The sequence below is a fragment of the Girardinichthys multiradiatus genome, chromosome 11 (genome assembly GCF_021462225.1).
Source record: "Girardinichthys multiradiatus isolate DD_20200921_A chromosome 11, DD_fGirMul_XY1, whole genome shotgun sequence".
Taxonomy (NCBI): Eukaryota; Metazoa; Chordata; class Actinopteri; order Cyprinodontiformes; family Goodeidae; genus Girardinichthys; species Girardinichthys multiradiatus.
The window spans coordinates 19,426,462-19,440,277 of record NC_061804.1 but is presented as its reverse complement, the minus strand read 5'-3'; the positions used below and the strand labels follow the sequence as shown (position 1 = coordinate 19,440,277).

Below are 13,816 nucleotides of genomic sequence, written 5' to 3'. Positions count from 1 at the left end.
ACTGGCATTCTCAATTTCAAATCCAAATAGCCAAATTTCTGGTACTTCCATAGATCTTGAGCAAACAACTTTCTCCAAGATCAAATCATATCACCTTTGAGTCCGGGAAACGCAGCCAGCCTGCGATTCTGTTCAAGGATCGCGTCCAGCTTGCGATTCTGCTCTCTTAACATATCAGTCTGAGTGCTGAGAACTCTAAAGATCCCTTCAAACATCCCAGGCATCTTTGGAGTGCTTTGAACAGCTGCCGATGTTTTACAAATCTTTCGATAAGCCAGGTAACCGCCAACTCCAAAAAGCAGAAATCCTGTTATCAGAAATCTAATTATGTACAAATCTTCCACGTCCTCGACTGACATTGTTGTCAGGCACACAATCTTCCACTGCCAGGAATCCATTGCGTATCCAGAGAAGAGCGTCCAGTCTGGATGAGGGTTCCCCTTTACCCTGTCTTCCCGTCGAGAAAATTTGATCGATTGCGTTGAGAGACCAGCTGACCAAATCCATAATGAACATTAGGAGGATATGCGAACAGAGGCTCTAAGAAAAACATACAAAATGCTGAAGCAGGGCAAAAAATGGGGGAGGATCAAGGAGAGAGTGGAAAAGCGTCTGACCCCACAGAGAGCAGAAAGAGAAAGAGCACTTTACACTACAGTCATCCACCCATTCATCCACCCATTCACACACTGACAGTGGTAGACTACATTGTAGCCACAGCTGCCCTGGGGCAGACTGACAGAAGTGCCATACAATCAGTGCCACCAACATAGGCCTTTTCAGTCAGAGATAGGCTGGCTGGACAAGCCTAAGCACATTTTAAGACAACACCTCCCATCATACCTTGGTTTTTTTTGTATTCTTGTAAGGTCTCACATGTTGGTCTGTTTTTAAACATATCAGTATGTCATGGCTCCAATCAACAGTCTTTTGCTGCTTTAATGATACACTGTTAAAGTAACTGTATTTCTAGTACAGCTCAGTGATCATGTGTAAAAGTAAAAAAGAATACTGATCCACTGGGTCTGGTTATAGACCAGACCAGAGCCTTTTACAGCTGCTATTCTCAGACACAACATGTTGAATGGACATTACCAGACCAGAAATACAAGAACTTGCACATTTTTCATTGTTGCCACGTCAAATGTTTTTGTGCAGCTGCATTAACTACTGCTAAAAGCAGCCAATACAAATCATATTATCAATGATATTTTCAAATTACAGAGTTCAGTGAACAACAATTACAGTTATCTTGTCCACTCATGACTTTGACAGCAGTTTAGGAATAAAAGAAAGGGATGTGTTTTAAAAAATATTTCACTCATCATATAAAGATGACTAAAACTTTGTTTTTCTATCTCCTTGAGAAATAAAAATATTTTTATTGTGTTGTTCCCAGTATATGGAACAGCTGGAAATAAAGCAGCAAAATATGGTAAATAGATAGAGAAAGGTCAAAAATGTAATGGAATATAACAGGAATTTGTTAATAAGTTTCTTTTTCTCCCTAAACTCTAGGCCAGCCAGGTGCTGCTGGACCTGGGACAGGAGCAGAAACCGGTTTTACAGTAAATGGGACCATAAGTGTCAGCGGAGCAAGTACAACACCTCGGCCTGGTGGTGAGCCTCTCTTTTAAAGATGAAGGACAATTATTGTGGCCACTTTAAATCAGTAATTGGATTATTTTTCTGTGATAAACCATGTCCATTGGATCAGGAGGAGTACCAGGGGCTCCAGGTGGCACACCAACACCAGTACCAGAAGGTATTTACAATGTTTTTGCATACACACAAAAATTAATTATAACATGATTCAACTCAACTGTTTCCCTTTTAATTCCTCTGTTTTTGATTATTATCATTTTTTTTTATTTTTATCTTTGTCTAGGTGACGGTGGTGCCGGCACTGTGCTAGAAGGCTCAGGAATTCCTGGAGGAGATGGTGTGTGAAATTTCACAACCTTTTACATCATCAATATATTTTGCTAAACTGACACGTGCTTCCAATTTAAAAACAACACTTTGGGTCAACAGATGTAATCTTTCACTGGTTACCAAAGAAAACCCATTTTCACAAGGCCAAGACCTCAGAAAATCAAACATTTAACACAAAATCATTTGCATCTTATTCTTATTATCTTTCAATTATTTGGATTAAATGTGCCTCTGTCTAGATTAAAATGTTAATTTGTGATATATCAATAGGAGGGACTGGTGTAGGTGGCAGACCAGTGGGAGCAGATGGAGATGGTTTAAATGTAACAGGTATCCCCATTATTGGAGCAAAACCAGGTAATTCCATAACTTACCTCCCTAAACGAAAACCACATGAAACATATGCTTGGGTGTTTTAAACACATTATTTTGTAAATATTAGAAAAAACCTATAATTCATTTGTGTCCTTTGAATCATTTTTCTAAAATAGGATTTAACGGGACCACAATTCCAGGTGAGATTCTTCATGTTCATCTTCAAGAGCTGCATATTTATTCATTGTTGTCCAAGTGAAGGCAGTTTATGATGTCATCTTAAGAGTCTTTGCGGGCATCTCCTAACCATCAAATGGCACAAATCCACTTTACATGAGCAGTGTTTTCGTAGACTGATCAGTCAGTGTTTCTGTGTGACATTTACAGGACATTTTAATTTTTTTTTACTCATACAATCAAAGTAAAACATTTACAGAAATTCATTTAAAATGTATCAACCTTTTTCACATTTCTGCAATAAATATCCTTCATTTAATGTGTAAAACGTATGTGTACAGATTCAAACATAACTTTTATTTTGTGTGGCTATAAAGTTATTGCACATTGGACATTTAGATGAGGATAAAATAAGTTTCAGAAAAGCAGAAAATGCAAAGCTGGATCAATATAAATGCACCCTAAATTAAATGATCTTTGTGACTTTCACACCATCATAGTTTTGACACATTTAGCCCATGCATTGATGAAGTCTTAAGATTTAACACATTTTTAAATTTCAGGATATGACTTGATTTTAAAAACATATTCGTTGTCTTTTAAGAAGGAGACTCGGACAGTGTTTACAAGACATACTGATCAGGCTTTTCTTGGCAGAGACATATTTCCAGTTTTCTTTGAGGTCTGACCTGCTGATTTCAATTTTTACTAACATAGATGTTTTTTATTCATACATAAACGAGAAAAATATTATGCTGTGGGTTCTTTGGTCCAAAAGAAAATGAAAGAATTACTAGATCCTCCCATTTATACCTAAATGCATGTTCCTAACGTTTATCTGACTGTTTTGTTTTTGAAATTAAGATTTAAAAAACTAAATGTTCTTGGTTGATGCATATATTGAACACAAATAGTGGGATTATAAGTAAGGAGGCATTTAATGGCAAGTGGGAAAAAATACCTTACTTGTATTTTTTTTTTACAAAATCCGATTAGTGCAGATTATGGGAAAATTTACCGATTCTGATCTCTGGCTGATTTGTTGGTGCATCTCTTGTAATTTTACATATCATATAATAAAAAATAAATCTCTTCCCCTTTGGCGACATCTCAGGGAAGCTGTGTTGAACACTTAAAATAACATCTACAAGAAATCAAATGTATTTTTTTAAGTACAGCATTTGTTAGAAAACCACCAACACTTTTTGTTCTCATCTCTCACAGATTCTACTGGAGCTCCTCCTGGTAAATTAGCTTTAGGGATAATGGACACAGGTTTGATTTGTGACAGACCCCCACATACTAGCTTTAAAAAAAAATTAAAAACAGAACAAAAACGAAAGTGTGATAGCAAGATCTTGTCCAACATCATTTTAATTTTTATGAAAGTGTCTTGACTTGAAGCTTTTCCTCCTTGCACCACATAATAATCTCACCAAAGCCTAAAAAAATATCTTTAGGAGTGCCAAGTATTTAGATGTGGAAACTTTAATACTTACTAAATAATATGTAGTATGTAGTAACATGTAATATGTTCTGCCTTCACAGTTGGTGGTGCAGCTGTAGAAACAGCTGGTAGGTATCGCCCCATGAACCGACTACATACATGACTTATAAGAACATATTTTTATAAATATTTCTTGTTTTAAACAGGAGGAACAGGAGTTGGTAAGTTGATCTATTAGGCATCAGTCTTGAAAACATACCTGTTAATAGTTTGTAAAATCTTGTCACTGTGGCATCGCTCTTTATATTTTCTCCAAAATTTAGGCGGAACAAGACTTCCCCCTAGAGGTGAGCTTTAACCAATGCAGTGCACACTAATTGCTTCATACAATATTGCCTTGCTCAGGTTGGACATTTTGTCAACAAGCAACGTGTAGCTTAAACCATGAGGAAAATTTTGATTTGATTTCCCTTTTTAATATTTATGCAGGTTCTGGTGGAGGTCTCTCAGGTGGAGTACTCCCACAAGCCAGACCTCTCAAACCTCCAGGTGAACAGAATGGTGTTTTGATGTTAATAAGTCAGGTTTAGGTGTAACAAACACGACTGTTACCTTTTTAGCTATTCATATTGCATTTCCAGCACTAAAATACCCTAAAAAAATACAATAGTAAAAAATACAAAGCACCAGGCTCCATCCAATTAGAACAGTGCGTTGCAAAAGTACTCATATGCCTTGAACTTCTTGACATTTTTTGAAATTACAATCACAAACTAATGCGTTTTATTGGGATTTAATGTGACTTACACAAAGTAGCTTATAATTGTAAAGTCAAAGGACAATTGTGTTATAATTGTATTTTTATGAATAAAATTTTTAAAAAACTATGCTTTACATAGTACTCAGTAGTACTCAGATCCCTTTACTACGATACCTCAGTGCAATCAATGTTTTTCAAAGGTAAACAGACTCCACACACCAGATGTGTGTTATTTAATCTCTCGACAAATACAGATAATAAGAGAATTAGCCAAGAGATTCTTGTTAACTTTGGAGGAGACGTGGGTATCAACAACTCAGGAGGAGAATCTGTTAAAACAACTAATAATCATACACCGTACAAATCTGGCCTTTAAAGAGGAGTGTCAAGAACAAAACCGATGCTAAAAGAAAGCCTAAAAAAGTTCTGTTTAACGATTGCAGCAAGTCATGTTGGGGTAAAAAACATGTCAAATAAGGTTTTCTGGTCAAATTAGACTAAAATTTATCTTTATGGCCTACATGTAAAAACACAATGTGCGACAGAACGCTAACACTGCACTGAACACACCATTCCCACACTAATACTTGGTGGTAGCAGCATCATACTGTGGGCTGTAGGGGTGTTTTATCTGAGCAGGCGCAGGGAAGCTGGTCAGAGCTAATGGAAAGATGAATGGGGCTATATACAGGGCAATATTGGAAACATGCAAAAGAGTTGAGTCTGGGGAGGAGATTCACCTTAAAGCAGGACGACAATCATTCAAGCAGAACTATACTGCAAAAGTAGCTGTTCACAAATGACCTCCGTTCAATCTGACTGAGCTTAAGCTACTTTATAAAAAAGAATTTGCATTTTTTTCTGTTTAAAGCTGAAAGAGATACTAAAAACCTTTCCAACTCTAATTGCAGTAAAAAGTGGTTTTACAATATGGACTCAGAAGGCTTGAATGTATATGCACGTCTCACTTTTCAGATTGTTTTTTAAAACATTTTGAAAAACTGTAGCATTTTCCTTCCAATTCATAATAACGAACTACTTTTGTTTGGTCTATGACACATACAATTCTAACAAAATGTTACAAAAGTGGGGAAATGGTGTGAGCACTTTTGCAAGACACTGTTTGTGGAATCTGTTTGGTCATCCTACAACTACAATAGATCTGGTCATCATTTGGGTTTCTGTCTTAAAGGTGTCCCCAGAGGTGACACACCAGGTGAGGGAGATGGGGAAGGAGGTCCCGATGGGGAGAGAGATTGGAGAGGAAGCAGTGATGGAAGGCCAGGAGGAGTCGGAGGGAGTCCGACCAGGGCTGGGGGAGCAGGAAATGTTTCAGGCAGAGAGACGGGAGTGGGAAGAGGGGACACTCCAGCCACTGGAACTGGAATCGAACCAGAAAGATCAGCTGGTGCAGTCGGAGGAACAGCTAAACCACCTAAAGGTGTTGGTTTTGTCAAGTATACGGCAAACAAGCTAATGAACTAATGTCACAAAGGACCAGAAATCCAAATAAAGTAAGGAAAACAGTTTTTTTTATTTTTACATAGAATATGGACAAGAAGGGACTCTAACAGGCGGTGCAGGTGTGAGACCTGGTGGAGTTGGTGGGGTGGCAGGAGGAGTTGGAGGTGAGACCGGGTTGGTTGGACGCGGGTCTGGAGGCACAGGGGTGGTACCTGGAGCGGGTGGTTCTGGTGGAATAGGAACAGCAGTTGCAAAGCCTGGAAAAAGTAAGGAGCAACCATGTTTTAGTTATAAAATGTGTTTTCATTCATCTTAAACTAACGTCTGTAATTCACTATGTCTCACTTATTGTTTCTTGCAGGATACAGTCCAGGTGGAGTTCTACCAGGTGGAGGTTTGTAAACTTACACCCTGAAGTTAGGCGATCACTGATCGCTTGAACTGCTCTACAACATATTTGTTATTTCCAACTCAGGTCTACTCTACCCCAGTACTGGCAACTATGGTACTGGAGGTTATGGTGTAGGGCCAGGTGGCTATGGTACTGGTCCTGGTGGATTTGGAACCGGACCTGGAGGCTATGGAAGACCCAGTGGTGGTCCTGGAAGTGTTGGGACTCCTGGGGTTGGAATGGGTCCCGGAGGTGTAGCACCAGGTTCAGGTGGAGTCAGCGTTGGACTGGGTGGATATGGTGGAGGTGTAAGACCTGATGGTAGGTTCACTACAAACGTTGAAAGGTCTAATAAAACAGTTGGATTTGTTCAAAGACTAACAGGGTACCTGTTTGTAATTTGTGTTAACCAGGTTCTACATATGGCACCGGTACTGGAACTGGCAAACTCTCAAAAAGTAGGACAGCACTGAATAAATAAAGATTATTCACAGAAGGAGAAAACTGGGACTGAACAGTATTTGATTTTAGGTTATGGAGCAGGAGCTGGACCCGGCAGCTATGGAACTGGATCAGGTGGAGTTGGTCCAGGTGGCCTGGTCCCTGGTGGTGGTTATGGGCCCAGCAGTACTGGTCAAGCTGGACTCGGACCTGGCTCTGTTGGCACAGGACTGGGAGGTGTTGGTACTAGACCAGGTACTTTTGGACCAGGTGGTGTTGGGACTGGTCCAGGCAGCTTTGGACCTGGTGGAGCAGGGTCTATTCCTGGTGTTTTTACTGCTGGAGGTCAAGGACTGGGAACAAGAAAACCATCAAAACCAGGTATAATAATAAATTCATTTAACACTAAAGCAACATTTAATTATCAAATATGTGACACATTTCAAAACATTAAACTTTGTGGACAGGCTATGGATCATCGCTGGGTGGAGTTGGATATGGACAAGGTAATTTCATTTTATTTATTGTTATAAAAAAGGAAAATGCACAGTAATAATCGTTGTTAAACCCAGTAAATGTGTCAGATTTAACCAGTAAACTTATTTCCATCTGTAGTCCCTGACGGGTTGATGGTATAAATAAAATAATAAATAAAAGTCTAATTATACCAAAAAACAGAAACTGACACCAAAAATGTGCAACAAACAACGAAAGTTTGAGCCAAAAATTATGGATTAAAGAAATATACGAATCCTAAAATGGGGCAAACACTTTCTAACACCCTGTGGATCCTAGCAGCACCAACTGATACCATCTTATGTGTTTAAAAATATGAAATCAAACTTTTTTTTAGGAAATGTAATTGTTTAGGGAACTTTTCAACTCAATAAGGTAGAATCCATGACAACTCTAAGAAATGTACTTAATATATTAAGCTCCTCAACCCTAAGAAAGACATTATCATGTAACATCACTTCCCTTTGTTTAGAAAATAACATATTTACGGTTTTCTCTATAGACAACATACAATAGATAACATTTAAAAAGCTAATCCTGTACTTAATTTGGAGTAGATGTTAGAATTAAAGATGCTTCTTCTGCATTTCTTGCATGTGTAAAAATCCCAGTTTGACCCCGTTTGTTGGTGATTACTGTGCAGGTCATTCTGAACAGCCCCTCTATTTGCATGTAAAGCATGAACCTTTAAGGGATGTTGCTAAAGGTGGTCTGCTTTTACTAAAAGTAGGTACTAATTAAATAATGAAGATGGAAGAGAAAACTGATTGCATTGAATGTTTACTATTTCAGAGGCTTTGAAGAGCATCTAAAGTTTATTGCTTTCAAAGTGCCAAGGCAGCACAAAACATATCACAATATTGCAATTTTCCAGGTGCAGGAGTAGGAGGTGGTGGAGCAGGTACTGGACCTAGCAGATATGGACCCGGTTTTGGGTCTGCAGGAGTCACACCAGGTGGTGCTGGCACTGGAACTGAAGGGTTTGGACCAGGAGGTGCTGGTACAGGAACTGGAGGCTTCAGACCAGGAGGTGCTGGGACTGGAACTGGAGGCTTCATACCAGGAGGTGATGGCACAGGAACTGGAGGATTCGGACCAGGAGGTGCTGGTACAGGAACTGGAGGCTTCAGACCAGGAGGTGCTGGCACAGGAACTGGAGGATTCGGACCAGGAGGTGCTGGTACAGGAACTGGAGGCTTCAGACCAGGAGGTGCTGGGACTGGAACTGGAGGCTTCATACCAGGAGGTGCTGGGACTGGAACTGGAGGCTTCATACCAGGAGGTGCTGGGACTGGAACTGGAGGCTTCAGACCAGGAGGTGCTGGCACAGGAACTGGAGGATTTGGACCAGGAGGTGCTGGGACAAGAACTGGAGGCTTCTTACCAGGAGGTGCTGGCACAGGAACTGGAGGCTTCATACCAGGAGGTGCTGGGACTGGAACTGGAGGCTTCATACCAGGGGGTGCTGGGACTGGAACTGGAGGCTTCAGACCAGGAGGTGCTGGCACAGGAACTGGAGGATTTGGACCAGGAGGTGCTGGTACAGTAACTGGAGGCTTCAGACCAGGGAGCCAGAGTTTAGGGAAAAGGAAGCCTTCCAAATCTGGAGCTGGCACAGGATCTGGAGGCTTCATACCAGGAGGTGCTGGGACTGGAACTGGAGGCTTCATACCAGGAGGTGCTGGGACTGGAACTGGAGGCTTCAGACCAGGAGGTGCTGGGACTGGAACTGGAGGCTTCATACCAGGAGGTGCTGGGACTGGAACTGGAGGCTTCATACCAGGAGGTGCCGGGACTGGAACTGGAGGCTTCATACCAGGAGGTGCTGGGACTGGAACTGGAGGATTTGGACCAGGTGGAGCTGGCACAGGAACTGGAGGATTTGGACCAGGTGGAGCTGGCACAGGAACTGGAGGCTTCGGACCAGGTGGTCAAGGATTAGGAAAAAGAAAACCTTCTAAATCTGGTATGTACAGATCATACAACTAGAACAATGGGTCATGAAATAAAAAATAACAAAACACTGTTTGATCCAACATCTTTTCATCTTCATACACTCAGGTTATGGAGGAGCTGGTTATGGAACAGGTAATCCAATTTAATTTTAATCCACAATAAATTGTTCATTTCTATGTTTATATCTTTAACACACTCTTTCTCCTGACAGGAGGTTCTGGAGGAGCTGGCCTTGGTGGAACTGGAGCTAGACCTGGTAGTTTTGGTTCTGGAGGATACAGCCCAGGTGGGACTGGGACAGGCCCTGCTGTTTATGGCACTGGGGGTGCTGGATCTACTGGTTTTGGTCCAGGAGGGACTGGAACTGGCAGCTTTGGTCCAGGAGGAACCGGAGCCGGGGGCTTTGGTCCAGGAGGGGCTGGAGCTGGTGGATTTGGTCCTGGAGGAACTGGAGCTGGTGGATTTGGTCCTGGAGGAACTGGAACTGGTGGATTTGGGCCAGGTGGTGCTGGAAGTGTGACAGGAGGTTTTGGACCTGGTGGCCAAACACTTGGATCAAGAAAGCCCCCTAAGTCTAGTTATGGTTCATCTCTGGGTGGAACTGGCTATGGACAAGGTAAATGTTCCTATATGCTGTTTAAAAAACACAAAATAAAAAAGAACCCCTATTATAATGGAAAATAACTGGAAAATCCTGAAAGATTGAACTAAGGATAGTGTCACACGTGAATTCCTGACAATGTACTGAGCCTCAGGTCTGAACATTGTCTGCAGCTGCCCTTTCACACATCCACTAAATAACAAGACAAACTAACCTTGCAAATGTTGACATTTAATCACTGAGAACGCTCCAGTTTCCTGCATTGGGTTGGGTTCTGGAAGTACACCACATTAAGGCCCTTAACAGACATGAAATAAAGAAAAATCATTGAGCGTGTGGGTCATTCGGACATTGGTCGCTTTTGCCTCATGTTTTTCAAAGAACCTAAAGGCAACATCTCTGGTAGAGGATATAACTTGACGTGACCTGGAACTGAAATTACCTGTCATTTATCTAAACGAGATTACCTACCTTTTGCAGGAATTGGAAGCCGTCCAGGTGCAGGAACTGGAGGATTTGTAGGTGGAGGAGGTGAGCTGCAACTTTCAAGAAGACAATGCTGCTAAACTTAACGTTCTTCTAATTTTATTTGCAACTTTGTAAAAAGCTGTAATATGCTCTATCACACAGATAAATCTAAGTCATTATAAATAACTTACTCATTTTAACTTGCTTGCTCAGGTAGTGCAGCTGGAGGAACAGGAGGCCTTGGAGGGACAAGTCAAACTGTTGGAGGAGCAGGTGGTCTACCAGGTTCGCTCATTAGAGCATTGAAAATAAATCCCACTTTAGTTATTAATCACATTATAATAACTAGCATTTAAAACACATTTGGAGTCAAATCACAAAAATCCTGTCTTAACAGTTCGGCCAGTGTTTTAATTTGTCATGTGTGTGTTGTGCCAGGAGGGGGAGCTGGCCCTGGATATGGCGGAGTGGCAGGAGGTTATGCAGGTAAAATGTCCCCAAACTGTCCTTTCTTATGAAGAAATCTGCTTATTGTCTCAATCTTAAATTTGCGTCATATTAACAGTGACATCACTGATAAAACAAAAATGTCTCAATGAAACGATTGTTAACAGTATCTATTGTTCACTATGACATTTCCTGCTATTGTTCCCTAGGATATGCAGGGAGTGGACAAAAATGTAAGGAAACCTCCTTTGTACTCTACTTTGTGCCTCAGTACTTTACAACACAATTCCACATTAACAGATGCATGTGTACACATAATACAAACTAGCATACAACAATCTACAAAGAAAGAATAGGTTTCCTTCAGAAATTTAGCTCAAGGACAAAATATATTAACTTCATTTTTTAAAACATGATATAACCATTTCACTGAAAAAAAGATCGGATCTCGTTTAAACAACTGTTGAAAATTTGTTTATTATGCATTTATTTATGGTGTTTTGTCTGTAATTAAGCAAAAATCAGTGTTTCCATATTTCACAACTTTCAGCCCAAGCACAGATTGCAGCCAAATATGCAGCCATGCAGGCCTTACTTGGAACTGGAGGCTACAGAGGTAACAAAAATCAGACAAATTGTGTAACCTTACTATAACAGTGATTCATACACATACCGGCCACTTTATTAGGTATATCTTGCCAATACTGGTTGGACCACCCCTTTCGCCTTCAGAACTGTCTTAATTTTTTGTGACAGATTCAACAAGGTAACTGGGGTACAGGTTGAGATGATCTGACTTTTGTGACCTGGTGCATCATCCTGCTGGAAGTAACCCTCATCTTCTGATATCAGGGGTCTCCTCTGACATCAACAAAACGTTGTCATCCACACAACTACCGCTCACTGGATAGTTGTCTGTGAAAATTACAATAGATCTGCAGTTTCTGAAAAACATAGACCAACCTGACTGACACCAAACGCCACACCACATATAATGTGACTTAAACTCCCTTTCTTCTCCATTCTGGTGCTCAGCTTCACCTTCAGCAGGTCATCTTCATGACATCAAGATGTCTGAATGCATTCAATCGCTACCTTGTTATTGGCTAAATTGCCATTTATGTCAACAAGCAATAGATCAGATGTACTTAATAAAGTGGCCAGTAAGTGTATATCTATCAGTGAATCTCAATAAACTGTATTTGTGCAATTCAGTTCTCTTGTTAGTATTTAAACCAATTAAATACATTTGAAATAAAAGTACCCATCAAGTAGGATATATAAAAAATGTTTTCTTGTTGCAACTGGTTAATGAGCTACAAAAACAAACTTCAGGGCTGTTCATAACAACAAACATTTACTAAGTGATGTATCACATGAAAAGAAACAAAAGTATAAGTATAATCACAATATACAGGATGACCATGTAATCAGACCACGCTAACTGCATAGTTGTCGTAACTGTATGTCAGCTGGAGAATAACTGTGTTTATTTCTGGTATTAGGTGGAGGCTGTCAGGGTAACTACTGTGGTCGAAGGAGGAAGTGAGAAACCGAGAGAAAGGAAGTGACCTCATTGAAACAACAGTGGTGCTATAGTATGATTGCAGCTTGTGAATACCTTATCTGACTTAGAAACTAATGTCATAACATGTTCCAAAAGCTACATTTTTATTGATTTTCAATGTTAGAACTGGTTTAATCTGAAAGCATCCCACTTGCTTAAAATCTGCCTTCTGTTGTAAACAAGTGCAGTGAAGGCAATGAAGTAATTTTATTCCTTAGTTCTTAATTAAAGTCTGTCCTCAAATCTAAGCATTTTCTCTGTGGAGCATTTTCTCTGTGGAACCATACTATCAGGCTGAGAACCCAAAATAACGAGTCAAATTGTATTCTATCAATAAGGCCAAGCTGTTTATTATACTGTTTTGTTCATAAATGCTGTGTTAGACATTAACTGTACGAGAATCATAGGTAATCTTCTTGGCTGCGACTGATTCCAAGGACTTCCTCAGGGCAGCTCCTTCAGACCTGTCTGCATGCTGACAAACTGTTAAAAGATGCTTTTCAATAAAATTGCCTTAATACATTTACACTGAATTGCGCATGCACATCTTGTTTTTTGTTTTTAGCTTTTTCATCTGTTTTTCAAACTTTCAGCAGAAAAAAATACAGCAGCTGTAATTTTTGGGGAAGGATGAACAACAGATTTAATGGCTGTGCAGTTCTTCGTATATTCTTTGAAAAGTTTTTGTTTATGTGACTGTACTCAGACGTCAGGATCTGGGGTTTTTAACACTTCTTATGTAGGCGAAGTAACAAAGACTTTTTACTGTAAAATTCTGGTTAATGTATTTTATCTGTGCTGTGGTGGTTGTTGTTTTGAGCGTACAGTGCGTCTTTCTTTCAGATTTTATATGTGAAATTGTTAAAATATAACCAACATGAAATATTAAGAAAAATGACAAAGTTTTGATTACTGTTATTTTTGTCTTGTACCTTTATAAACACTGTTGAAAAAAAAACATTGCTCACATCTACTAGAATTTTTAAATTAAGCTATAAAAATGTATTCAGTCTCATTTGTTTTTTAAATATAACACCTAATTTTATTTACCTATATGTGAGTGGGTGTTATAAACAGCTGCAAACCTGTCTGACACCGTAAGAAACATTTGTTTTCTACGTTATTCTTAGATGTGATAAGAATCATGGTGATGTTAGAGGATAAGAAAACATATAACTGATAATGAACTTTAATGTTAATGACTTTGCATTTTTCATTCTATCCTTCAGCTTAACATGTGTTTCAACATATTTGTTGTTTTTATTGCCTATGAGGAAAATTATGCGATTTTGTAAAAAACAATTCTGAAATAAAGAGAACAATGAAACTTG

General features: G+C 39.7%; 1 protein-coding gene across 15 annotated transcripts in view; it reads left to right on the top strand.

Annotated features, from left to right (window-relative positions):
- Positions 1–13,816, top strand: part of LOC124876112 (fibroin heavy chain-like) — a 31,614-nt gene extending 17,798 nt beyond the window's left edge. For 2 of the 15 annotated variants that reach the window (XM_047378631.1, XM_047378624.1), the window contains 28 exons: positions 1,400–1,435; positions 1,519–1,620; positions 1,718–1,765; positions 1,889–1,942; positions 2,206–2,292; positions 2,427–2,450; positions 3,652–3,672; positions 3,976–4,002; positions 4,081–4,095; positions 4,198–4,221; positions 4,364–4,423; positions 5,827–6,075; positions 6,182–6,364; positions 6,460–6,492; positions 6,574–6,810; positions 6,903–6,947; positions 7,021–7,311; positions 7,398–7,436; positions 8,321–8,764; positions 8,873–9,412; positions 9,508–9,534; positions 9,614–10,018; positions 10,484–10,534; positions 10,685–10,756; positions 10,910–10,957; positions 11,128–11,151; positions 11,469–11,534; positions 12,424–13,816. In XM_047378631.1, the coding sequence (XP_047234587.1) occupies positions 1,400–1,435; positions 1,519–1,620; positions 1,718–1,765; positions 1,889–1,942; positions 2,206–2,292; positions 2,427–2,450; positions 3,652–3,672; positions 3,976–4,002; positions 4,081–4,095; positions 4,198–4,221; positions 4,364–4,423; positions 5,827–6,075; positions 6,182–6,364; positions 6,460–6,492; positions 6,574–6,810; positions 6,903–6,947; positions 7,021–7,311; positions 7,398–7,436; positions 8,321–8,764; positions 8,873–9,412; positions 9,508–9,534; positions 9,614–10,018; positions 10,484–10,534; positions 10,685–10,756; positions 10,910–10,957; positions 11,128–11,151; positions 11,469–11,534; positions 12,424–12,467 (3,296 nt within the window). In that variant the 3' untranslated portion in view covers positions 12,468–13,816. The remainder of the gene's footprint in view (positions 1–1,399; positions 1,436–1,518; positions 1,621–1,717; positions 1,766–1,888; positions 1,943–2,205; positions 2,293–2,426; positions 2,451–3,651; positions 3,673–3,975; positions 4,003–4,080; positions 4,096–4,197; positions 4,222–4,363; positions 4,424–5,826; positions 6,076–6,181; positions 6,365–6,459; positions 6,493–6,573; positions 6,811–6,902; positions 6,948–7,020; positions 7,312–7,397; positions 7,437–8,320; positions 8,765–8,872; positions 9,413–9,507; positions 9,535–9,613; positions 10,019–10,483; positions 10,535–10,684; positions 10,757–10,909; positions 10,958–11,127; positions 11,152–11,468; positions 11,535–12,423) is intronic. The other 13 variants (XM_047378630.1, XM_047378632.1, XM_047378627.1 and 10 more) reach the window with 13 other exon arrangements.